Source organism: Oncorhynchus keta, chromosome 17, assembly GCF_023373465.1.
Source record: "Oncorhynchus keta strain PuntledgeMale-10-30-2019 chromosome 17, Oket_V2, whole genome shotgun sequence".
Taxonomy (NCBI): domain Eukaryota; kingdom Metazoa; phylum Chordata; class Actinopteri; order Salmoniformes; family Salmonidae; genus Oncorhynchus; species Oncorhynchus keta.
In genome coordinates, this window is record NC_068437.1 from 42983593 (window position 1) to 43009863 (window position 26271).

The following is a 26271-nucleotide window of genomic DNA, read 5'->3' on the forward strand; positions in this document are numbered from 1 at the left end:
GCTGCTGTTCAGAGAGGTGGGTGCCCATCTCCTCCCTCCCCTCTGAGCACTGAGGGAGGAGAGACAGTACAGGTCTACTGGGACCAGATTAGGACATGGCTGGCAGGGTGACTCAGTAGTGATATGCTGCTGTTCAGAGAGGTGGGTACCCGTCTCCTCCCTCCCCTCTGAGCACTGAGGGAGGAGAGACAGTACAGGTCTACTGGGACCAGATTAGGACATGGCTGGCAGGGTGACTCAGTAGTGATATGCTGCTGTTCAGAGAGGTGGGTGCCCATCTCCTCCCTCCCCTCTGAGCACTGAGGGATAGACAGTACAGGTCTACTGGGACCAGATTAGGACATGGCTAGCAGGGTGATTTAGTAGTGATATGCTGCTGTTCAGAGAGGTGGGTGCCTGTCTCCTCCCTCCCCTCTGAGCACTGAGGGAGGAGAGACAGTACAGGTCTACTGGGACCAGATTAGGACATGGCTGGCAGGGTGACTTAGTAGTGATATGCTGCTGTTCAGAGAGGTGGGTGCCTGTCTCCTCCCTCCCCTCTGAGCACTGAGGGAGGAGAGACAGTACAGGTCTACTGGGACCAGATAAGGGCATGCCTGGCAGGGTGACTCAGTAGTGATATGCTGCTGAACATGCTTTAACTCTGGAACCTGATCACTCACTGTGTGTGTGGTTCAGTAGCACTCTGTAGTTATTTGTTCAGGTGTAAGGCTTATGTAACCAACAACCTTCTGTAGCACAGTTGGTAGAGCATGGCGCTTGTAACGCCAGGGTAGTGGGTTCGATTCCCGGGACCACCCATACGTAGAATGTATGCACACATGACTGTAAGTCGCTTTGGATAAAAGCGTCTGCTAAATGGCATTTATTATTATTATATATTATAACAAAGGGACATGGGGCATGCAATCTATGACCAGAGCGCCAGCTATTTTACATATATTTCAGTGGACCTCAATGGGAATATTTGTTTTGAGACAATGCAAACTGCCCAGGACTACCAGAGCTGTTTGTCAAGAGTAAAAGCAATGATTAAACAAACTAATAGCATTTTATGGACATGTATACTCTTAGCCTCCACCGCCATGCTCCCATAACACTGTATACAACAGTTGCCTTTAATTTTTCATGACATCACTCCTGATTTCCCAGCATTGGTCTGCTGTTCAGACCGGCTAGTGTTTCTGTGGAGACTAGGAACAGAGGGAAATCCAGACAGTGCACATGCTTGGGAAACATGATTCCATGTGAAGCTTTGCAATGTGGATGTCACAGATGGATAAGTAATCCAATAAGTTGTCTACTGTAGGTTTAGATTCCTAGTTTAACAGACAAGAAGAGAAGAAACATGTATTGTATTGAATTGACTCTTTAATAACTTCTTACCAATACTTTGTAAGACTACAATAGAAGAGCATGTTGAATATCACACCCACTTGTCTGTCTAGAAGCCTCAATCCAACTCTTGACCTCAAAGCAAGTTTCACAGGGTTTTTTCTTCCATTGGTTCCCTCTAACCAGGGACTGATTTAAACCTGGGACACCAGGTAGGTGCAATTAATTATCAGGTAGAACAGAAAACCATCATGCTCTGGACCTTGTAGGATAAGAGTTAAATATCCCTTCAAGAACATGATCAAAGTGCCAATGGCCTGCAGGTTAGTCAGAGCAGCAGTTAAGGTAGAGACCCTCTCAAAGGTCCTCAACCTACCAATACCTTTGTCCCAGGCAGCACATCTGTATTCTCAGCAGACACTCTTATCCAGAGCGACTTAGTGAGTGCATTATTTATTTTCATAGACCAACCTGTCCACAGGTGTCTTACTTGCTGTATCATGAGAACTCATTCCAACTGAACAGACCCCCCCCCCGTCCAAAGGGACAAGAATGATCAAATATGTGTGCTTGTGTAAGTGTTCAGTTTCTATATGCCTTTAGCTATTGTGGGAAAGTCCTACTGCTGAGTCATTCATTGACCAGGAAAAGATTTTGCGAAAGTCCCATCCCTTTTATGGTTTCTGTTGCAGTGAAATGTAATTTAAATGATGCATGCTGGGTGTCTGCTTGAGCAGAAAGACTAAAATTGTCCCCTTTGTCCAAAGTGGTGACGCTCTCCTCGTGGCTGTAGGAGAACTGTAGAAACCACCATTCTGCTACTACATGACAGCTAGCCTAAATGTTTCAGTAGAGCAAGGAGCCACAGTTAGCCATTGTTGATGGAGTTTGAATGTCAATCACATTATATGGATTTTTTTTTAAAAGATATTGGCAAAGGAATTTCTTGGTGTTTTAGCTAACCCAGATCCTGTTGTAATGTTGATCTCAGTATATCAACTTAGCACACTAATCTAGAGTAGTAGACTTTCACATGCAGCATAGATTCTGCTCTGATAATCCTTCATAGAGGACCCAGGAGCTGAAAGTTAATATGGGAGTGAAGGATTGTATCTGATCGCCACAGGTCTGTTTCACCTGTAGCCCTGCCATCAGCACCTGTGATCGCTCCACTGCACTCTCACCCAGCCATTCACAGGCTTTCACGTCCAGGTCCCACACGGCCAGTGTTGCGCCAGAAAAGGCCTCTCGGTATCACTGACAAAGGTGGCTTTGTTCACAGCAAGATGCAATATTTGCTCCTCATTGTGGCAGACTCTTTCGAGTCCTCTGGGTCTTTTGACACATGTAGGACTTTGTGTGCCGTAGCAACCCCTGACATTACAAGGTTATGCTGAACTCCGATAAGATATCTTCTGGAGTTATATTTTATTATCTCTGTCTTGATGTACAGTGGGGCAAAAAAGTATTTAACAGGCACCAATTGTGCAAGTTCTCCCACTTAAAGATGAGAGGCCTGTAATTTTCATCATAGGTACACTTCAACTTTGACAGACAAAATGAGAAAAAAAATCCAGAAAATCACATTGTAGGATTTTTAATGAATTTATTTGCAAATTATGGTGGAAAATAAGTATTTGGTCACCTACAAACAAGCTAAATGTCTGGCTCTCACAGACCTAACAACTTATTTTTTTAACTGGCTCCTCTGTCCTCCCCTCGTTACCCGTATTAATGGCACCTGTTTGAACTTGTCAGTATAAAAGACACCTGTCCACAACCTCAAACAGTAATACTCCAAACTCCACTATGGCGAAGACCAAAGAGCTGTCAAAGGACACCAGAAAAAAAATTGTAGACTTGCACCAGTCTGGGAAGACTAAATACGCAATAGGTAAGCAGCTTGGTTTGAAGAAATCAACTGTGGGAGCAATTATTAGGAAATGGAAGACATACAAGACCACTGATAATCTCCCTCGATCTGGGGCTCCACGCAAGATCTCACCCCGTGGGGTCAAAATTATCACAAGAACGGTGAGCAAAAATCCCAGAACAACACGGGGGGACCTAGTGAATGACCTGCAGAGAGCTGGGACCAAAGTAACAAAGCCTACCATCAGTAACACACTACGCCGCCAGGGACTCAAATCCTGCAGTGCCAGACGTGTCCACCTGCTTAAGCCAGTACATGTCCAGGCCCGTCTGAAGTTTGCTGGAGAGCATTTGGATGATCCAGAAGAAGATTGGGAGAATGTCATATGGTCAGATGAAACCAAAATAGAACTTTTTGGTAAAAACTCAACTCGTCGTGTTTGGAGGACAAAGAATGCTGAGTTGCATCCAAAGAACACCATACCTACTGTGAAGCATGGGGGTGGAAACATCATGCTTTGGGAATGTTTTTCTGCAAAGGGACCAGGACGAATGATCCGTGTAAAGGATAGAATGAATGGGCCCATGTATTGTGAGATTTTGAGTGAAAACCTCCTTCCATCAGCAAGGCCATTGAAGATTAAACGTGGCTGGGTTTTCAGCATGACAATGAACCCAAACACAACGCCCGGGCAACGAAGGAGTGGCTTCGTAAGAAGCTTTTCAAGGTCCTGGAGTGGCCTAGCCAGTCTCCAGATCTCAACCCCATAGAAAACGTTTGACCTCTGTCATTGCCAACAAAGGGTATATAACAAAGTATTGAGATAAACATTTGTTATTGAACAAATACTTATTTTCGACCATAATTTGCAAATAAATTAATTAAAAATAATTACAATGTGATTTTCTGGATTTTTTTTCTCATTTTGTCTGTCATAGTTGAAGTGTACCTATGATGAAAATTACAGGCCTCTCTTATCTTTTTTAAGTGGGAGAACTTGCACAATTGGTGGCTGACTAAATACTTTTTTGCCCCACTGTATAATGTCAACTCTAATAGTGGTAGTACTGCCCATAGCCTCCATTCAGTGTGTTCATTCTCACAAAGTTTTGTATGAACAGAGCGTTGCCCCATTCACACTTCAGAGGAGGATACAACAGTGTGGTTTCTCTCCTCACCATCAGGATGTAGTGTCACTGTCAAATACAATTAAACTTTTCCTCATCTCATGTCTACCAGCTCCACAAGGACCACTGGAGCAGCCTTGTTTTTCTGTCTCTTCTAAAGAGTGTGTTCCTCTTACAGTATGTAGTGGTCTATGGAGCGAGGCGGGCAGGGCCCCTGCCATTCAGGATTAGCTGTCAGATCAAACGTGTGTAGTGCGACTGGACTAGAGGTCGACCGAATATGATTTTTCAACGCCGATCCCGATTTATTGGAGGACCAAAAAAAGCCGATACCGATGAATCGCCCGATTTTTAAATAAAATGTCATATAAAAAAAATACATATGTATATATTAATTTATAATAATGACAATTACACCAATACTGAATGAACACGTATTTTAACTTAATATAATACATCAATAAAAATCTATTTAGCCTCAAATAAATAATGAAACATGTTCAATTTGGTTTAAATAATGCAAAAAGTGTTGGAGGAGAAAGTAAAAGTGCAATATGTGCCGTGTAAAAAAGCTAACGTTTTAGTTCCTTGCTCAGAACATGAGAACCTATGAAAGCTGGTGTTTACTTTTAACACGAGACTTCAATATTCCAAGGTAAGAGGTTTTAGGTTGTAGTTAATATAGTATTTATAGGACTATTTCTCTCTCTACCATTTGTATTTCATATACCTTTTGACTATTGGATGTTCTTATAGGCACTTTAGATTTGCCAGAAACGCTATTAGCGCGGACCCCGCTAACTAGCTAGCCATTTCACATTGGTTACACCAGCCTCATCTCAGGAGTTGATAGGCTTGAAGTCATTAGCAGCTCAATGCTTGAAGCACAGCGAAGAGCTGCTGGCAATATGCATGAAAGTGCTGTTTGAATGAATGTTTATGAGCCTGCTGGCGCCTACCATCACTCAGTCAGACTGTTCTATCAAATCATAGACTTAATTATAACATAATAACACAGAAATACGAGCCTTTGGTCATTAATATGGTCGAATCCGGAAATTATCATTTCGAAAACAAAACGTTTATTCTTTCAGTGAAATCGGAACTGTTCCGTAGTTTATCTAACGGGTGGCATCCCTAAATCTAAATATTGCTGTTATATTTGTAAGTCGCTCTGGATAAGAGCGTCTGCTAAATGACTTAAATGTAATGTAATGATATTGTACAACCTTAAATGTTATGTCTTAAGTACGTAAAATTCTGGCAAATTAGTTTGCAGCGAGCCAGGCGGCCCAAAATGTTGCATATACTCAGACTCTGCGTGTAATGAATGCAAGAGAAGTGACACAATTTCACCTGGTTAATATTGCCTGCTAACCTGGATTTCTTTAAGCTAAATATGCAGGTTTAAAAATATATACTTCTGTGTATTGATTTTAAGAAAGGTATTGGTGTTTATGGCTAGGTACAGTCGTGCAACGATTTTGCTTTTGTTAAATAATCCCCTGTTTGGTGACGTTGGCTGTCTTTGTTAGGAAGAAATGGTCTTCACACAGTTCGCAACGAGCCAGGCGGCCCAAACTGATGCATATACCCTGACTCTGTTGCAAGAGAAGTGACACAATTTACCTAGTTAAAATAGTTAATATTGCCTGCTAACATTAATTTAAATATGCAGGTTTAAAAATATATACAGTGCCTTGCGAAAGTATTCGGCCCCCTTGAACTTTGCGATCTTTTGCCACATTTCAGGCTTCAAACATAAAGATATAAAACTGTATTTTTTTTGTGAAGAATCAACAACAAGTGGGACACAATCATGAAGTGGAACGACATTTATTGGATATTTCAAACTTTTTTAACAAATCAAAAACTGAAAAATTGGGCGTGCAAAATTATTCAGCCCCTTTACTTTCAGTGCAGCAAACTCTCTCCAGAAGTTCAGTGAGGATCTCTGAATGATCCAATGTTGACCTAAATGACTAATGATGATAAATACAATCCACCTGTGTGTAATCAAGTCTCCGTACAAATGCACCTGCACTGTGATAGTCTCAGAGGTCCGTTAAAAGCGCAGTGCATCATGAAGAACAAGGAACACACCAGGCAGGTCCGAGATACTGTTGTGAAGAAGTTTAAAGCCAGATTTGGATACAAAAAGATTTCCCAAGCTTTAAATATCCCAAGGAGCACTGTGCAAGCGATAATATTGAAATGGAAGGAGTATCAGACCACTGCAAATCTACCAAGACCTGGCCATCCCTTTAAACTTTCAGCTCATACAAGGAGAAGACTGATCAGAGATGCAGCCAAGAGGCCCATGATCACTCTGGATGAACTGCAGAGATCTACAGCTGAGGTGGGAGACTCTGTCCATAGGACAACAATCAGTCGTATATTGCACAAATCTTGCCTTTATGGAAGAGTGGCAAGAAGAAAGCCATTTCTTAAAGATATCCATAAAAATGGTTCAAAGTTTGCCACAAGCCACCTGGGAGACACACCAAACATGTGGAAGAAGGTGCTCTGGTCAGATGAAACCAAAATTGAACTTTTTGGCAACAATGCAAAACGTTATGTTTGGCGTAAAAGCAACACAGCTCATCACCCTGAACACACCATCCCCGCTGTCAAACATGGTGGTGGCAGCATCATGGTTTGGGCCTGCTTTTCTTCAGCAGGGACAGGGAAGATGGTTCAAATTGATGGGAAGATGGATGGAGCCAAATACAGGACCATTCTGGAAGAAAACCTGATGGAGTCTGCAAAAGACCTGAGACTGGGACGGAGATTTGTCTTCCAACAAGACAATGATCCAAAACATAAAGCAAAATCTACAATGGAATGGTTCAAAAATAAACATATCCAGGTGTTAGAATGGCCAAGTCAAAGTCCAGACCTGAATCCAATTGAGAATCTGTGGAAAGAACTGAAAACTGCTGTTCACAAATGCTCTCCATCCAACCTCACTGAGCTCGAGCTGTTTTGCAAGGAGGAATGGGAAAAAATTTCAGTCTCTCGATGTGCAAAACTGATAGAGACATACCCTAAGCGACTTACAGCTGTAATCGCAGCAAAAGGTGGCGCTACAAAGTATTAACTTAAGGGGGCTGAATCATTTTGCACGCCCAATTTTTCAGTTTTTGATTTGTTAAAAAAGTTTGAAATATCCAATAAATGTCGTTCCACTTCATGATTGTGTCCCACTTGTTGTTGATTCTTCACAAAAAAATAGTTTTATATCTTTATGTTTGAAGCCTGAAATGTGGCAAAAGGTCGCAAAGTTCAAGGGGGTCGAATACTTTCGCAAGGCACTGTACTTGTGTATTGATTTTAAGAAAGGCATTGATGTTTATGGTTAGGTACACATTGGAGCAACGAAAGTCCTTTTTTGCGAATGCGCACCGCATCAATTTATATGCAACGCAGGACACGCCAGATAAACTAATATCATCAACCATGTGTAGTTAACTAGTGATTGTTTTTTTATAAGATATGTTTAATGCTAGCTAGCAAAGACTTTAATCCCAACGCGTATGGCGCTTGGTGCATGTGCTGTTATGCATGTCTCCATCACCACTCTGGGGATGTTTAGCTGTATGTATGAGTGTGTGTGTCCTTAATTCTCTATCAGATTAGCTCTAAGTATAGCATGATCAAGGCCATAACAGACTATGCTTTTCATGAAGTGATTTTAAACGAGGCTACAGTATAATACAGTTGTCTATGTTCATTAATGTGACTAGAGTACTCCTCTGAGGCAGAGTTGCAGTAGTTGGTTGGTAGTAGTACTTTTGGCCTTGTGATGTTCTGTAATCCAGCTCCCACAGCATGGTTTCCTAGGAGACCTGTTGCGAGCAGCTCAAGGCTCCATCACCGAGCCTCATCTCCAGTCCCCCTCCGGACCTCCACATGAAGCCCAAACCCCAACAGTGTCACAGGCTCTAGCGCCACTGCTTTTTCGCCAATGCCCCCAATGCAGCTGTATTAAACCGTCATGATAATTAACGTCACACAGGCATTGTGTTCATCTTTTAGAGGAGTCTGGGGGACATTGTGTTGCTGTCTGAAACGTCTCATTCCACCTCTGCTCTCTGACTGTTTGTGCCCCTCAGAGTTTTGACATCTGGGCATTGAAGGTTCCATACAGAAGCCTGGTGTGGAGTCTTTTGCGTGAGAAATGAAAAGTGCTCTTAGAGCCCGAGGAGGGAGAGTGCTCCAGCAGCAGGCATCTCTGTGCTTTTAGTGTTCTCTTCCTGTTTTGTTTTTTTCTCTTCTTTCCCTGTGGAGGAATTTGAAAAGCCCTTTCAAAAAACCACTCATTCCTTTGACCTTTACCGGGGCAATTTATTTTAACATTGGGCTACAGAAATAGCCGCAACACTTTAAGTGCAAATCTTTTCAGTCGTTTTTGTTTAGGGATGTCAACGTGTGTTTTGTCCACGTCTACATTTATACTCTGAACATTTTAGAAAAATTCATTTTCAGAATAACTTGTTTGCTCAACAAACCAGATCTCCAGTCTCTTTCAGTATCTAGACTTAGAAAAATGTTTTGTGGCTAGCTTCAGTTGAATGCCGCTTGAAAGAGCAGGGGTGCAGCGTCACAAGCTCCAGTCCTGTCAGCGCCACAACCCACCCAGTCCTGTCAGCGCCACAACCACCCAGTCCTGTCAGCGCCACAACCCACCCAGTCCTGTCAGCGCCACAACCACCCAGTCCTGTCAGCGCCACAACCCACCCAGTCCTGTCAGCGCCACAACCCACCCAGTCCTGTCAGCGCCACAACCCCCCCAGTCCTGTCAGCGCCACAACCCCCCCAGTCCTGTCAGCGCCACAACCCCCAGTCCTGTCAGCGCCACAACCCCCAGTCCTGTCAGCGCCACAACCCCCCAGTCCTGTCAGCGCCACAACCCCCCCAGTCCTGTCAGCGCCACAACCCCCCAGTCCTGTCAGCGCCACAACCCCCCCAGTCCTGTCAGCGCCACAACCCCCCCAGTCCTGTCAGCGCCACAACCCCCAGTCCTGTCAGCGCCACAACCCCCCCAGTCCTGTCAGCGCCACAACCCCCCCAGTCCTGTCAGCGCCACAACCCCCCCAGTCCTGTCAGCCCAATCCTTAATCTTCTTTCACTGGTTGATAATGTATTTTTTTTACTGATCACTCACTCTCCACTTGTCATAGGGGACTGCCATCAAGATGTCACTGCCTGAATAAGACTACCAACCCCTTAAGGAACACTCAGGAGTCCCAACTCATCTGAGGAAAGGAGGACCTGCACTTGATGGTACTCTTGTTTATCACAATGCCCTCAAAACCCAACACGGAGGACTACAGAGTAATGTCCCCATGGAAACTTTTTAAACATCACATGCAAGATCCAACCTTCCTGGATGTCTTAGATTAATCACTGCTCATAGTTGTGAATATCATTGTCCTTCTGAAGGGCCTTCTGATATGGGGCATTGCTCCATATCCCCTTTCCAATGTTTGTCCTACCACTGCTACCCAGCGATTTAGTACTCTCTGGGTAGTAAGAACAGTGACTTTTCACTCAGCCCTCTGGTGCGACGACTAGGCTAAAGGTGGGATTTGCTGTGTCATCATATTTTAGCACTGCATGTGGGAGTGTATATTTCGTTGTGAATTCTACCTCTGAATTTCTGTGACGTCGCTCCAGTGGAGTTGTTTGTTGTTTTAATATATCTTGTACTCGTAGAGACGTCAGCTGTTTTGAAATAATAAAATATTAACCCTTCTAATGGTCAGTCATTTATTCACTAAAATGTTTCTGAGGGTGGTCACATGTGGCGTCACTGCCTGCTCTTTGGTTTACATTGTTTATGAGAAACTCAACTCAATACAACTATACAAGAGATTAGAAACTTAACATCTCTACATAGAGGTAACATTTTGTATTCTATGATGAACAATTGTGATAGTGCCACTACTGTTGGATTTGACAGATTCTGTAATGAGTTAACTAGTTATGTTGACTAGATAAATGGCAGCCAGTCTGAACTAATGTCTTTAGGCAGCTAGTGCACCATCCATTTACATCTAGACCCTACATGTTTGACCAGAGGCTCTCATCTTGTAATGTTTTTCTCAAACTTTTCACTGCACAAACATTGTGGGTGATCATGTTGTGTGTTTTGGGAGGGTATATGCCTCTTTCACAACATTTAATGACAATCAGCCCCTGTAATTACCTGAGGTGTATGTAGGCAGCACTAACAACCACACAATTGTTCACTCTAATGGAACAGCTGTGTGACGTTTTTGTGGAAGAGGCGGATTCTACTTTCCCCTACTTATGCAACTGTCAGAAAAGCACTGCAATGGAGAGACTGCCAGACGAACAATACAGATTTAACCTGGTTTTGTTATTGTGATTTAGTGCTCTTATAAATCTGTCAGCTCACAAGGAAAACTAAGTCAACTGGAAAAGCTGTGGAATGAGGGGAGTGTGCTTCAGGTCTTTTTTGATCCCACACACCGATACTTGGCTGGCTGAAGAAAGCGCTGTTTTATTTTGATGCGTTTTTGTTTTTTCTCTTTTCCCCTCCAGTAGGTGGATTTAACTAGCGTTGCTCTGTGTTGATGCATGTTCTCATTCTGCTTCTCTCCTGTTTTTTCTCTTGCTATTTCACTCTCACTCTAAGTTAAGGTAGTGACCTATTAAAAGCTCAGGAATGCTTTGAGTGAACCCTCTGACCTTGTAAGGCTGCGTTTTAGACCGGAAGCCTGATTCTATTTATGTTCCACTAATTGGTCTTTTTACCAATCACACATTTTTCAGAGCTCATCTGATTGGTCAATTTGTGAAAATAAAATATAAGATTCTGTCTTCCTGTCTAAATGCAGCCTAATGGCTCTGACCCGGTAGTTCAGGGTCAAAGGCAGTCCTCAGAACCTGGGGAGGAGGGAGGGATGGGTGGAGAGCTCAGGGGCACAAGTGCTCCCCATACCTGAAGCAAGAGTGGGAGTTTGGCGGTCAGTAACTTTTGTTTACATCCCCCAATGTCTCCTGTCTCACCTGCTTTCAAACAGGACATGGGTTATTGCATCATTTTCTCATCTACGGTAACAGTATGAGGCCATGTGTGGCATATTAGATGATACATTTAAACTTTAGCCAGTTTCACAAAACATATTTCCAAAGGTTAACACATACAAAACAAATATAAAATTCCAAAGTTTTCTCATAAATTAGACCGAAACGCAACAATTGTAGTAAAACATTTACATTCAAACTAGTTATTTTGGTCTCGTTTCCCAGAAGTCTATTACATTCTCCTAATCCAGTCTTGTATGCTGTGTTTTGGTTTCTACTATACTTATATCCTTATGTGTCCACTCAACCTCATGGATAGAGCAGATACCTTTTAGGCAGGTACGTCCACACACAGGATGCAATTTGTCTTCCAGTTGTTCTGGGAGATAAGCTCTGTCAGCTCTTGTTAAAGACGCATTAACATCTGCGTGAGGAGGAGGCACACAGGGTTGAATTATTGACAGCACACTGTTTCTCTCACCTCTAGTCCAGGTTCACTACAATCCTTTTAGGAGTTTCTAAATTCTTTGTGCTCTTTGACGTGCCCATGATTCAATCTTTATACATTAATGAAAACATATTTTGATAGTACCTAATCTTACATGGGAGAGCACACAAATGACCTAATTACACAGGTGAGAGAGCTTCAGTTTTTACTCATGTCAAAATGTTGTCCACGCGCACACACCCCTAACCCAACTGTAATGGGAAGTGAGCAGGAAAGGGAAAGGTGCCGCCTGCTTCCTGGCATTCATCTTTTGGGATGAGTTGGACTAGAATCAAAATGAACATATGCCACTTCTGAACAGACCTGACACACAGGTTATACTCATCTAGAAAAACAATTTTTGAAAAAAAACGTTCATGTTTATCTCTAAACAAGAACAAGAATTGCTTACAAATAAACTACTAAATCATGTTTTTCAACTAATAACGATGTCAGTATATGTGGAAACCCTGACAGATGCAAGATATGCACTTGCCATTAGTCATCTTCCTGCTGTTTCACCCTTCATAGAGAAGCTATACTCTTGTTGATTTCCAATTCATTAAAAGGAGTTCAAGACATTATTCCTTCTGACCTGCCCTGTGTGTCCACACAGTAAGGATGACCTACAGTACTGTAGCTTTCTCATCCATATAACCACTAATGAAAACATTGACTGGACCGCAGTTATTCTAACTTATTGTACTGTGAGGTTTTTATATACAGTTATAGGATCTTAATTTGACATCTTGTCACAGCAAAATAATCCTGCTGCAACAGGATTTTAATGTTTAGTCTATAATGTTGCATGATCGATGGTTAGGCTATTTGGCTGAAAGTAGGCTACTTGAGAAGTGCAATATGTTAATATAACCGTGGGTTTTCAGTAAATGTATGTAAATTACGAAGCTCATCTGCATGTCCTGAAGTGCAGGAAAATTCTCAGCACCAAAAGAGTGATCAAATTAAGATCCTGCACCTCTACCACTAAATTTAAATAATGATGATCGTGAAGTGCAAAATTATAAACAAACAAATCGTCAACTGCTGGTTTAGATAATTATTTTTTTCTGGTCAGGAGCTTTGTTATAAATCGTCATGGTGATTTCTTTTCACCATGCCTGTTAGGAGCTGGGTTGTTCAGAGGGTAACATTAGAAGGCCCAAATGTATGACTTGCATAATGGATGAGTGTTGTTGCGTAGCACTAACATGACTCCCTGTTCAGCGTAAGTGTCGTGACTGGCTCCTGTGAGAACCTGTTTAAATGCTGTGAACCTGTTCTTTACTTCACTCTTTCCTACTGACAGACAACATAACATATGCCAGCTCCAACCTGTTCACACCGATAGCTCTGATTGCTGCATGGGAATATTGGAAGTAGTAGGACTCGAGCATATTACTGTTGGTAATATATCATAAAAGCAGGACCTAGCTAATGGCTGGCCCACCAAACATGACCTTGTTTTGCCAATGCATGGTTGTGTTATTGCAATGTAACATGTTTGATTTTTTTTCTAGTTCAGTGCACGAATATATTATGCCAGGGAAGTGTTGGAAGGGATGTGTAACACACACACACACACACACACACACACACACACACACACACACACACACACACACACACACACACACACACACAGGTATGTAGAGGGACACCGTGTCCTGTGCTGTGTGAGTCATTAAAAGGGGTTGACACACACAGGCATGTTTCGTCTTTGACAGGCCTGTGGAGCATGAGATCAAGGAAGCCTGCTGAATGTATTTACTATGGTAAATGTTTAATCCAGCCAGCCTTTCCAACTAGCTGGACGCCTGTTTGCCTGCAGCTCTGTGTTTCCCAGCCCTATGCAGCCGAAATCACAGCACCGCCAAGGTTAGGTTACAGGGAGATGTTGGAGAATTTGGGTTCACAGACATTACGAGAGGAATGGTTGTGGTTGCATTCTGTGCTGTGCTAAACCATTTAAATCAGTGTCATCTACACTGTGTGTCCAAGGCATCCCACAGTTCTCAAGTTGTCTGGATGGCCTTTGGATGGTGGACCGTTCTTGATACACACGGGAAACTGCTGAGCATGAAAACAACTGCAGCGTTGCAGTTCTTGACACAAACCGATTCACCTGGCACCTACTATCATACCCCGTTCAAAGACACTTAAATCTTTTGTCTTGCCGATTAACCCTCTGAATGGGACACGTACACAATCCATGTCTCAATTGTCTCAAGGCTTAAAAATCCTTATTTGAACTGTCTCATCCCCTTCATCTACACTGATTTAACAAGTGATGTCAATAAGGGATCATAGCTTTCACCTGGATTCACTTGGTCAATCTGTCATGGAAAGAGCAGGTGTTCTTAATGTTTTGTACACTCAGTGTATTCCCATGTTTGTCACCTAACTCTAACATGGCATTAATCGGTCCTATTGGGCCTGCGTGTTAGAACAACAACATAACTCTGTGAATTATGATGGGCCCTGTGAGGGAACTGTGTCTGTGAGTTATGACGGGCCTTGTGAGGGGACTGTGTCTGTGAGTTATGATGGGCCCTGTGAGGGGACTGTGTCTGAGTAATTACTCTCTCTTACATGGCACCAAACAGCCAGGCTGAGTTGTTGTCATCAACGATTCAGACGAGGCTACACCCTAGTCTTCATGTTCCATGTTCATCCAGCTAGATTGACTGATGAACAGAACAGAGCAGACAGGCTCATCAAGTTTATTAGGCACTTAGCTACAGTAGGAGCTCTGACAGGACCTCTGTCTCTTTCTATCACTCTTTCAGCGCCACATTCAGTAGGAAAACATTGTTAAATGTTTCAGATAGAAATTACATGAGCAGAGCCAACATGATTCGTTATTCTACATGTTAGAGAGGAATAAATATATTTAAATATATTTAGGCTAAATATATTTCTATCTGATGCTCCTCAATGTTGTGCCCTGCTGAACATGCCCCAGGTTTCAGAATGACTAGAGGGTCAGCCCCTCCATCTGACATGCCCCTTGTGGAACAATTAGCTCCAGTGTAGAATAACCCCATACTAGCCTGTCTGGTCCATGTATCCTCCTCCAATGGTCTGGATGGGGGTGAGAGTGGTTGTCAGTTGGCACCTTGAGGTGTGTTATGTTATGTTCTGACTCACTCCTGGTTTGGTTTTACTGCCCCCCGCTCATCCAGATTGTTTCGATGTCAGTAGTATTTCCTAAAGACAGCCACCAGATGAAGAGAGGGTTTAATTAGATCCCATATGGATATTAACTGCTGGGCTCATTCCAGCAAACACATAATGAGCCTGCATCATCTCTTGCGAGTGGTTTTGTATTATGCATATGTAGCATGTATTTCAATATCACAAAAGTCTCTTAAATTTGATTATATATACAGTGCCGTGCGAAAGTATTCGGCCCCCTTGAACTTTGCGACCTTTTGCCACATTTCAGGCTTCAAACATAAAGATATAAAACTGTATTTTTTGTGAAGAATCAACAACAAGTGGGACACAATCATGAAGTGGAACGACATTTATTGGATATTTCAAACTTTTTTAACAAATCAAAAACTGAAAAATTGGGCGTGCAAAATTATTCAGCCCCCTTAAGTTAATACTTTGTAGCGCCACCTTTTGCTGTGATTACAGCTGTAAGTCGCTTGGGGTATGTCTCTATCAGTTTTGCACATCGAGAGACTGAACTTTTTTCCCATTCCTCCTTGCAAAACAGCTCGAGCTCAGTGAGGTTGGATGGAGAGCATTTGTGAACAGCAGTTTTCAGTTCTTTCCACAGATTCTCGATTGGATTCAGGTCTGGACTTTGACTTGGCCATTCTAACACCTGGATATGTTTATTTTTGAACCATTCCATTGTAGATTTTGCTTTATGTTTTGGATCATTGTCTTGTTGGAAGACAAATCTCTGTCCCAGTCTCAGGTCTTTTGCAGACTCCATCAGGTTTTCTTCCAGAATGGTCCTGTATTTGGCTCCATCCATCTTCCCATCAATTTGAACCATCTTCACCTGTCCCTGCTGAAGAAAAGCAGGCCCAAACCATGATGCTGCCACCACCATGTTTGACAGTGGGGGTGGTGTGTTCAGGGTGATGAGCTGTGTTGCTTTTACGCCAAACATAACGTTTTGCATTGTTGCCAAAAAGTTCAATTTTGGTTTCATCTGACCAGAGCACCTTCTTCCACATGTTTGGTGTGTCTCCCAGGTGGCTTGTGGCAAAATTTAAACAACACTTTTTATGGATATCTTTAAGAAATGGCTTTCTTATTGCCACTCTTCCATAAAGGTCAGATTTGTGCAATATACGACTGATTGTTGTCCTATGGACAGAGTCTACCACCTCAGCTGTAGATCTCTGCAGTTCATCCAGAGTGATCATGGGCCTCTTGGCTGCATCTCTGATCAGTCTTCTCCTTGTATGAGCTGAAAGTTTAGAGGGACGGCCAGGTCTTGGTAGATTTGCAGTGGTCTGTTACTCCTTCCATTTCAATATTATCGCTTGCACAGTGCTCCTTGGGATGTTTAAAGCTTGGGAAATCTTTTTGTATCCAAATCCGGCTTTAAACTTCTTCACAACAGTATCTCGGACCTGCCTGGTGTGTTCCTTGTTCTTCATGATGCTCTCTGCGCTTTTAACGGACCTCTGAGACTATCACAGTGCAGATGCATTTATACGGAGATTTGATTACACACAGGTGGATTGTCTTTATCATCGTTAGTCATTTAGGTCAACATTGGATCATTCAGAGATCCTCACTGAACTTCTGGAGAGAGTTTGCTGTACTGAAAGTAAAGGGGCTGAATAATTTTGCACGCCCAATTTTTCAGTTTTTGATTTGTTAAAAAAGTTTGAAATATCCAATAAATGTCGTTCCACTTCATGATTGTGTCCCACTTGTTGTTGATTCTTCACAAAAAAATACAGTTTTATATATTTATGTTTGAAGCCTGAAATGTGGCAAAAGGTTGCAAAGTTCAAGGGGGCTGAATACTTTCGCAAGGCACTGTACATATTGATGATCTCTTTGGGGTGAATCATAACCGACTGGCCAGATGTGCAGTAGGTTTTCACTTAGTTATTCAGCGATGTCAATGGGATATTAAAGGAAAATTCTACTTAAGTGGAAGTTACAATTGGCCCCTTAATGTTTTAGAGGGCCGGTCTTAATTCAGCTGACGTAAGAATGATTCCGGTCTTACAGGTTGCTGCTCTGTAACTATTTATAGATTTGCGGTCTACTGCCGATACAGTTCATTACCTGTGTTTATGAATGATGAGGTTGATGACCCATGAGAACATCGCCAGGGCAGGGTCTCATTTATTACTAAGGGGGCATTGCATGAGTGGTATGGTGGGGGTTGAAGGGTACCTTTCTCTCTGAAAGGTCAGTCTTTTAACCTTACAGTATGTCGCAATTATGCAACTCCATTATGATAACACCAGCCTGATAGCGTTATCATTCAAACGCAACAGAAATGGTACAGGAAATCCCCGGAACAGATGGTTACGCCTACGTTTTATTTTTAAAGTTTATAGTTAAATCATGCTATTTATGGTAAGGGTGTGGCCAGGTTGTTTTTAAAGTGAAGTGGGTATGGTACAGTGTATGGATACGTTTGAGGTAAAATGGCTGTTTGAGGACAATGCAACAAGGTTGTGTTTCAGTGTTATCTGTGACTTACCAGAGTGCTTAAACAGTTAAATCGCCTTATCTACCCAACACAGCTACAAAGCCTACACAGCATAAACACAGTTTCAGAGAGAAGAAGTAGCTGTGCCATCCAAGACAGCAGCTGCCTGTGACTGTCTGGTGTTTCTCTCTGTTGGCTTCTCCTCTACACACACACACCACACACACCACACACACCACACACACACCGCTGACCAGATGTTCCTCTCTGGTGTCCAATCCACACACACTGCCGCTCTATTTCATGTACACAGGAATTTATGCTCTTGTTTGTTTGTCTGTTTGAAACATTTCCATTCAATCTTGCTGAATGAAGCGTTATCTACCTGCATCCTCCCTCTCTGTCATCTGGTGGGATCAGAGCAGGTGCTGGTGTTAGAGAAAGACTGGGCACGACCTCACTTCTGTACCACTGATCTGTCTGTCTGTGTCTGTCTGGCCACATACTGTACACCTCTGTGTGATCAATTTCAAACAGAAGGCCAAAATAATCTCAGCAGTATAGAAAACTAACACAGCGTTAGTGTGGCACTGAGCTGTTGCGGACTCAAATCCTCCAGATCTGAAACACACACATCCCTTCTCAAACAGTTCCAGTCCATCCCACACAGTAGCACATGAAGCCTGACCCAGCCTTCCTCCCTGACTCATGTAAAGCCGCTGTTTTCAGCAGAGGGAGCCGGGCTAGGCAGCTGCTCTCTGGCCCTGCCGCCCCGTGTCAAACACAGCACAGTGAGCGCACAGTGGGCACAACAACAGCACGACGCCCAGACACAGACGCAGACGGGGTTGTATAAACAGAAACTGATTCTGCATGACATGTTTCTCTCTCCTCCTCAATTTGTAGAACCACAGTCTGAGTAGGGCAGTGCATAACCACTGCATTGACTTTGGGATGTCTCAGCTTTCCCAGGATACATGTACACTATTACTTGTCCTGATAAACCGATTAGAGCTCTCAAATGGTTGTCCTGACATAAACCATGGTGAGAACAACCGATCCATGAGGTTGATTGGCACAGCAAATTGTACTGTAACTGAATAGGGCATTGCCCCCAATAGGGCATGACCATCATGTTGCCAAGAAACCGGAGAGAAAGTGAGGATCGACTACATGGATGAATTAAACAATCACTGGATCAGGTGACAGCTAGTCTGAATTTGCATCAGTATTCTCTCAACATGAACTGTTATTAATGCATCAACAACATTCTCAAGAGAGAGGTTTCGTTCATTGATAATGTCCTTTGATATTTCTAGAAGTTACCATCTGGGAAATGCTACATCTTGGCAGTACTAAATCAAACAGATCATAATATGTTGTAATACTTTATTTCCACAGTAACCTGTATGTTTATAGCTGAATGGTCATAATCATGTGCGTCTTTGCAGTTCAATGCAGTTGTTGTTTTCCCTATTTCTAATACTTGTGACACACAGAAACAGCAGAGCAAGCTATATCAATTTTCCATAACTTTTGTTAGAATTTCAGCACAATTGACATATTGCTTGTTTATACTATTTACATTTTAGTCATTTAGCAGACGCTGTTATCCAGAGCAACTTACAAGTGCCTTGCTCAAGGGCACATAGACATATTTTTCACCTAGTCAGGTCAGGGATTCGAACCAGCGACCTTTAGGTCAAATGCTCTTAACTGCTAGGCTACCTGATGCCTTATAGATTTTAAGTGTCCATGCTTATGTCTTTTGGAGGAAAAGGAGAAACATATTGTTTAGTGTGGAGAATGTCACTGTCCCTGAGTTGGCATTACATATTTTCAACAGTTCAATAAAGAGCTACACTAGTGATTCACAAACAGGTGTATTGTCAGAGTCCTGGCTATGCATGGAGCTCAGCCCCGTGTCTGAGTCCTCATCGTTCGTGTTGCTGGTCTTGGAGAGACCTCTGGCCTGCTCCACCCACCCACTGCTTTTCTCCAAGGAAGGCAACATTTCAGTCTCAGTAACACCAGAGGGTTCTTTGTAATCATCGGGGAACTTCTCGTTATTTAAATCCATAGAGTCCATTTTTGCGAGCAAATCCGTTAGTTCTTTTTCTTTTGCGTCCCACAGCTCCTGGCTTAAGTCCAAATCACCCTTAATAGTCTCTAAATCCGTGTTCAAACGAAGACCAATATATAAACTAGTATCCAGCTGTATTTTGACTCTCTCCTCCTCTAAAACCATGTCATTCTCTGATAAACTGTCCACAGTTGTCTCTTGAGCAGCGACCCCTGCCTTTGGAGCCATTGCAGACACGGGGATGTCGACAGACTCCCCAATACTATCGGTATCTTTGCCCGACAGCTCATCTTGCCGTCTTTTCATCCACCTTTGGTTCAGCTCCTCCTGAATCTCACCTGTGATGATGTCCATGAGAGCTTCGCGTTCTGTCAACTCCTCCTGAAGTCGCAGGACCACCTCGCAACAGAGCGCGTACTCCTCAAACTGTGCGATAGCCTCCGCTGAACATGGCACGCTCTCTGTTGGATCAGCCTTCGCGCTTGACTCCACCATGTATGTGTCCTGCACATAATTGATACCATGTTTCTTAATTCTGTCAAAATGGACTTTTGCCTCATACCTCTCTATATCCCTATCTAATTCTTTGATCCTTTTGATCTGCTGGCGGATGGTGTGATCCTGCGATATAACCAAGTGCACCAACGTTTCCACTTTCTCAACTGAGGATGTATCCTTAGGAACAGTCTCCTCTTTCTTTTTGGTAATTTTGTCCAACTTTCTAAAAGCTTTTCTAACAATCCTCCGCTGCTTTTCTTGCGAGAAAGCCATTGTGGTCTTGGCTGCTTCCTTGAACACGCACGGACTGTCTTTGCTCTGAACAACCCGCGCCTCGGCACTCCTGGGTCCGTTGTTCGGTAACGATGCCTCATTCCTCACCAACACAAACCTCACATTTTCCTGCTCATCTCCCCAGGCACTCCAGAGACGCAGGATTTTGGTTTTATTGGGTAAAATCCTCTCAAAGCCTCTCCATTTCTCCGCTATACAGTAAGACTGGGGGATCCCAGATAGCATCACCGCTGACGCACTTTGCTTCAAGTTTTGGTCCTCCAGTAGAACTTTGACAACATCGGAGCAGGTGGTGCGCTTGGACAGCCCGGAGACCAGTTTCTCCTCCCGGCAGACCCATACTGATACCTTGCATTCTTCCTGCTCCATACTAGAAAAACCTTTAACCCAATTGCTGATTAAAGTTTCTGCTCTCCTTTCGACTCCTCGATTCCACTTTTCAGTTGTAGAGAGAAAAGTGACACACACCTTCATTTGGAGCTGTCCTTATTCGCATGTAAGCATGTCATCATCATGAAGTAATAAGCGCATTAAACTTTCCTCCAGTAGGACTATTCCCGTGGCAGACTGAGTGAGTCACGCTGTGAAGTTGTTCTGCTGGGGATCACATTATCAGACTTCCTTTTGGAACACTGTTGGCAGAGAAGGAACGGGCATCCTTCCTTTCGGTTGGTATGCACTGCTGTGGGTACATTTCTATGCAAACACTAAAGTATACGCCCTCCGCTCCCAAGGGGACTCTTTCCACTCTTAGTTGATCAGAAGTTTTTGAATGTAACATTACCCACCCACTTGGTGCGAATTTTATGCACCAGTTTGCCTACTGTACTTTGGTCAAAACTACCATCAATCTCATGTGAAAGATTAAAAAGTGGACACATTTTAAACTGATTGTTATATATGTCATTAAATGAATCGAGTGAAATTGTCAAGTTAAACTATATAAGTATTCTGATGTCTCAAGCTTATTCATCTACAAGGCCTTTTATTAGTTTATGTTGATACACATAAAGACAATATTCAGGTTCCCCCTTGTTTCACATCTTGAAGACTTCTGATCTGGTCTTCTGCAGAAACAACAAAGCAAGCAAGCAAAATACATTTAAAAAATATGAATGGAGCTGCACAGAAGATAATTTATCTCTGCCCTCTATAACACCCCAACCAAACCACTTCCCGCAAAGACATATGAAGGAAAAACATATTTTCATAAAACAAGGATTTGTCTGTGGTTATTGCAGAGGTCTTTAGTTGTCTGGGTGTGTCTATATTAATTCCCTACAGCCCTGGCCAGAATCACAGCTCGTCATTGGTCCCGGTCGGTTTATCCTCCTGTGATCCTGACAGCTGATGACAGGCCAAGTTTGTTGATGAAACACTACATAAAACCCCAGGCTGGAGGTTATAATCATGTCAGGCAGGGTATTCTCCAACATCAACATAGCCAGGAGCTAGCTGTATTGAAAGAGGATTGCCATTTCGAAGATCAAGAAAAAAAAGTGGTGTTACTATTTATTCTCATGTGTGTGAATAGGTCAACATTATCACAGGTTGCCAAGCCCGATTCTTTTGCATAGAGCTCCCCCTGTTGTGCATTAGGAGCATTGTATGTTCCAGCAAAATAAGTAATACTAAAATCATTTCAGAGACGTTAATTGACGTTTGTGAGAAATTATCATTCATTATCATTCAGAAACAGAATTGAATATTTATTTTAATTTGATATAATATGCATACAACATTTCTAGAAAGCTATAAAATATCTAACATTTTAGCAATGAAGAAAAACTTACAAAGCAAAGACCAGACCCAGTACAGTAAAAACACATAGTCTTTTTCCATATTCTTGTGTCTTTATACAAATAACCTTTAACAATTCTCTGCACACAATGTTCTGAGGTTGCCATCCAAACTTGAGAAAAATTAAAGCCTGTTTTGAAAAAAAAATAGACAAAAAGGTACCAGTACCTACAGACAAATAACAAACAACCCAGATCTTAACTGCTGACGTTTGTGTAAAAAAAGACTCAATTTTAAAATAACTATATTTTCCAAAAATGTATCTTTTGGTTGACAGGACTGACATACTGGGAGCGCAACAGTGAAACAAACAGGCTTGACTCTGGTTAAACTGGAGTCATCACGAAAGCATTGTAAGTATAGCCTACCTAGAACACATTCAAACAGAAACTACTGTAGTGGTGGTCTGTGTTTCTCACACCATAATCTAGTCCCAATTATTAATAAATTAGAACACAGGTCAAAGGTCTTCTAAACATGACATGAACCCTGCCTGATCCATTGTCTTCAGCAAGACTAACATACAAGTATACTGCATTATGTTTTATGGACTGTGATGTTAGTGTGCATATGGTATGATAACAGTTGATTTACTGTGACAGTCATATCAAATGAACCTTCGCAGAGGGATCTTTTGACCCATAACTATTGAAAAGACTGAACATGCATCTAAGGGTACTATCTTTTCCCAAATAGTCTAATTGTTGTGGTAATGAATACAGTTCTACAGAGAAAGATATTGATAAAGGCATTCTGGTGATCTCGTCCGCCATTTCTTTAACATTTTGGTTTTGCTTCTTTGAAACCTTTTCTAAGATGTAAAGTCATGACCAAAGGCACTTTATAATAGTGCAGGCGACAAATGCACACCTGACATGTCTCCAGATTTTTGGTTTTTGATAGACAAGGCAAAGTTATTACTGCTATTACACATGAAACTTGTTTATTGTAATAATCAATGTATAACTTAGCATCATTATTTTGTAAAACAAGGTGAAATGTGTACATGTAAAACTGACAGTTGTGTATCTATAATGACCAACATGAAACATCACTAATGTTATGCATTTCCATCCAAGCAAACCAGATGCCATTGGGGAAAAGTTACTAAGGCACTGTACATGCAACACTGGGATGTATGAGAATAACAGGGCTGTCCTCCAGCTTAGGAAAGAGCTCACATTTCGTGGTAGTTACAGTATCTGTAAGGATGCCATTCCCTACCGCCAAGGTTAAAGATGCAATCCGCAGTAGGGGAAACAGCGCCACTGTCCACCCCACGGACGTTATTGTTTTTGTTTTGCTGACAAAGTGGAGGTGAGGAACGTCACACATCCTGCGAAACATTTCTTTACAGTACATATTCTGCTGTTCTCTCGCGTGTGCAATGATGTGGTGGTGGTGGGGGGGGGCATAGTTGTTTGCAGTACCTTCTTTGTTGTTGTTATATTGCAAACAGACGTGGCAGTTCCATTAATAACGAGTCCAGCTTTAGTTTAGGCCACAGATTGACGGGCAAAATAAGGCTGAATAGCATCCAGAACCAAGAACACCCAAAGATTAATGTGTGGGAGTGTTTTAACTACTGTGTTCCTCAGTCACTGAGAAGTAAAGTTTGACTCTACCCCACATAACCATACAGAGGAACTAAGTGCTTTGGGATGGGGAACTATGGTAGTACAGTGCTTTCATTTTCAATATGTGAATTCTTTGCTTCATTGTCATATGTGGTAAAACCGTAGCAGCTTAGAGAAAAGATCATTTAGGAGGAATCTCTGGTCTCTGCCATGCATTGTCTTGCTTTAGTGTCATCAGTGCTTTTTCTCTTTAGTTGGGCACAGGGGATATGATGCAAAGTGGTACATGAATCTTATTTATACTCTCAATGTCCCTGGAATTGTAACTGTAACCTGTCTTCATCATACAGTAGTTTAGCATTTTCTATGTTATCCAAAATGTAAAACCTTTTTTCTTTGGAAAATATTTATGTGCTAGTGATGTTCATTCGGAAAGTATTCAGACCCCTTGACTTTTTCCAGATTTTGTTACATTTGAGCCTTATTCTAAAATGGATTAAATGAAAAAAAGATCCTCAACATCTACACACAATACCTGATAATGAATAGGCAAAAACAGGTTTGACATTTTTGCAAATTTATTAAAAACAGAAATACCTTATTTACAAAAGTATTCAGACCCTTTGCTATGAGCCTCGAAATTGAGCTCAGATGCATCCTGTTTCCATTGATTATCCTTGATGATTTTTCAGTCCACCTGTGGTAAATTCAATTGATTGGACATGATTTGGAAAGGTACACACCTGTCTATATACGATCACACAGTTGACAGTGCATGACAGAGCAAAAACCAAGCCAAGAGGTTGAAGGTATTGTCCGTAGAGCTCTGAGACAGGATTGTGTCAATGCACAGATCTGGGGAAGGGTACTAAAAAAAATGTCTGCAGCATTGAAGATGTCCACGAACACAGTGGCCTCCATCATTTTTAAATGGAAGACGTTTGGAACCACCAAGACTCTTCCTAGAGCTGGCCGCCCAGCCAAACTGAGCAATCGGGGGAGAAGGACCTTGGTCAGGGAGGTGACCAAGACTCCGATGGTCACTCTAACAGAGCTACTCTGTAGAGATGGGAGAACCTTCCAGAAGGGCAAACATCTCTGTATCATTCCACCAATCAGGCCTTTATGGTAGAGTGGCCAGATGGAAGCCACTCCTCAGTAAAAGGCACATGACAGTACCAAAAGGCACCTAAAGACCCTCAGACCATTAGAAACAAGATTATCTGGACTGATGAAACCAAGATTGAACTCTTTGGCCTGAATGCCAAGCGTCACGTCTGGAGGAAACCTGGCGGTGAAGCATGGTGGTGGCAGCGTCATGCTGTGGGAATGTTTTTCAGCGGCAGGAACTGGGCGACTAGTCAGGTTCGAGGGAAAGATGAACGGAGCAAAGTATAGAGAGATCCTTGATGAAAACCAGCTCCAGAGTGTTCAGGACCTCAGACTGGGGTGAAGGTTCAGCTTCCAACAGGACAACGACCCTAAGCACACAGCCAAGACAACACAGAAGTGGCTTCGGGACAAGTCTCTGAATGTCCTTGAGTGACCCAGCCAGAGCACGGACTTGAACCTGATCGAAAATCTCTGGAGACCTGAAAATATTTTTAGAAATTAGCAACAATTTCTAAAAACCTGTTTTTGCTTTGTCATTATGGTCTATTGTGTGTAGATTGATGAGAATAAACACTTTACAGCCTTATTCTAAAATTGATTAAAGTAACAAAATGAGGAAAAAGTCAACAGGTCTGAATACTTTCCGAAGGCACTGCATGTAGTAACTGTATAATGTTTTATATTTATCCAATTAAGAAAGGCTTAGATCTGTATTGGTTCATAATTGTGATGACTACAGTATAAAATGCAGAAAACAGAGCCTCCAAATGTAATCCACAGTACATCTTCCTATTATGTTACACAATGCCCCTTCATATGTACACCATAGATATGACCAAGTCTGGAAAAATGACACCACACAACTGTACCACAAATTGACAGCTGCACTCATACAAACATACATACGAAATACAAATATAATGATATTATCCATTAGAAACTTCACCCCAATGTAACCCAAGGACATTGTGGGTGGGATTTGTGTAGAGGCACAGCCACTTTCCATAAGGTTGTCTTTCTGAAGGTGTGTTTCACTGGGCGGTTGCCTCGTGTCACTCTCACAACCAACCAATCACAACAGCGATTTATCTCTGTCAATTACTAAGAATTCATCCTTCAATGTCTTCCCTCCATTCTTCAGAAGCTGTCCTTCAGGTAGATCGGTGATTGTTTGTCCCAGCACGTTTCTACTGAATCAGACTCTTATTCCTTGACTAGCCGGTAGATGTGATGTTGAGCTCCATGGTCGCTGTTCGACACCTCAAATACACATGCCATGCACAGCATCGTCTCCTGTGTTTCTCTGTTAGTCACCACCTGAAGCACAAGAGAAATGCAGTGTGAGACACACAGACACAAACACTAGTATATAAGCATACCGACT

General features: G+C 42.3%; 3 protein-coding genes across 5 annotated transcripts in view; 1 reads left to right on the forward strand and 2 right to left on the reverse strand.

The window, feature by feature from the left end:
• Nucleotides 1–10092, forward strand: part of si:ch211-266k8.4 (carabin) — a 57041-nt gene extending 46949 nt beyond the window's left edge. For both annotated transcript variants that reach the window (XM_035789895.2, XM_035789896.2), the window contains exon 15: nucleotides 9519–10092. In XM_035789895.2, coding sequence (XP_035645788.1) covers nucleotides 9519–9597 — 79 coding nt within the window. In that variant the 3' untranslated portion in view covers nucleotides 9598–10092. The remainder of the gene's footprint in view (nucleotides 1–9518) is intronic.
• Nucleotides 10093–18897: 8805 nt separating this feature from the next.
• On the reverse strand, nucleotides 18898–21093 carry LOC118395875 (ras association domain-containing protein 10-like). Its single transcript, XM_035789898.2, has one exon. It carries the CDS (start codon nucleotides 20869–20871, stop codon nucleotides 19381–19383), a length of 1491 nt encoding a protein of 496 aa, XP_035645791.1. The 5' UTR covers nucleotides 20872–21093; the 3' UTR covers nucleotides 18898–19380.
• A 1000-nt stretch (nucleotides 21094–22093) lies between these two features.
• LOC118395876 (transcriptional enhancer factor TEF-1-like) overlaps nucleotides 22094–26271 on the reverse strand; it is a 109571-nt gene continuing 105393 nt past the window's right edge. For both annotated transcript variants that reach the window (XM_052466125.1, XM_035789900.2), the window contains one exon: nucleotides 22094–26204. In XM_052466125.1, coding sequence (XP_052322085.1) covers nucleotides 26091–26204 — 114 coding nt within the window. In that variant the 3' untranslated portion in view covers nucleotides 22094–26090. The remainder of the gene's footprint in view (nucleotides 26205–26271) is intronic.

Bases quoted from the DNA above. Each gene is read 5' to 3' on its own strand.
- LOC118395875 (XM_035789898.2), bottom strand. From the start codon at position 20,871: ATGAAGGTGTGTGTCACTTTTCTCTCTACAACTGAAAAGTGGAATCGA.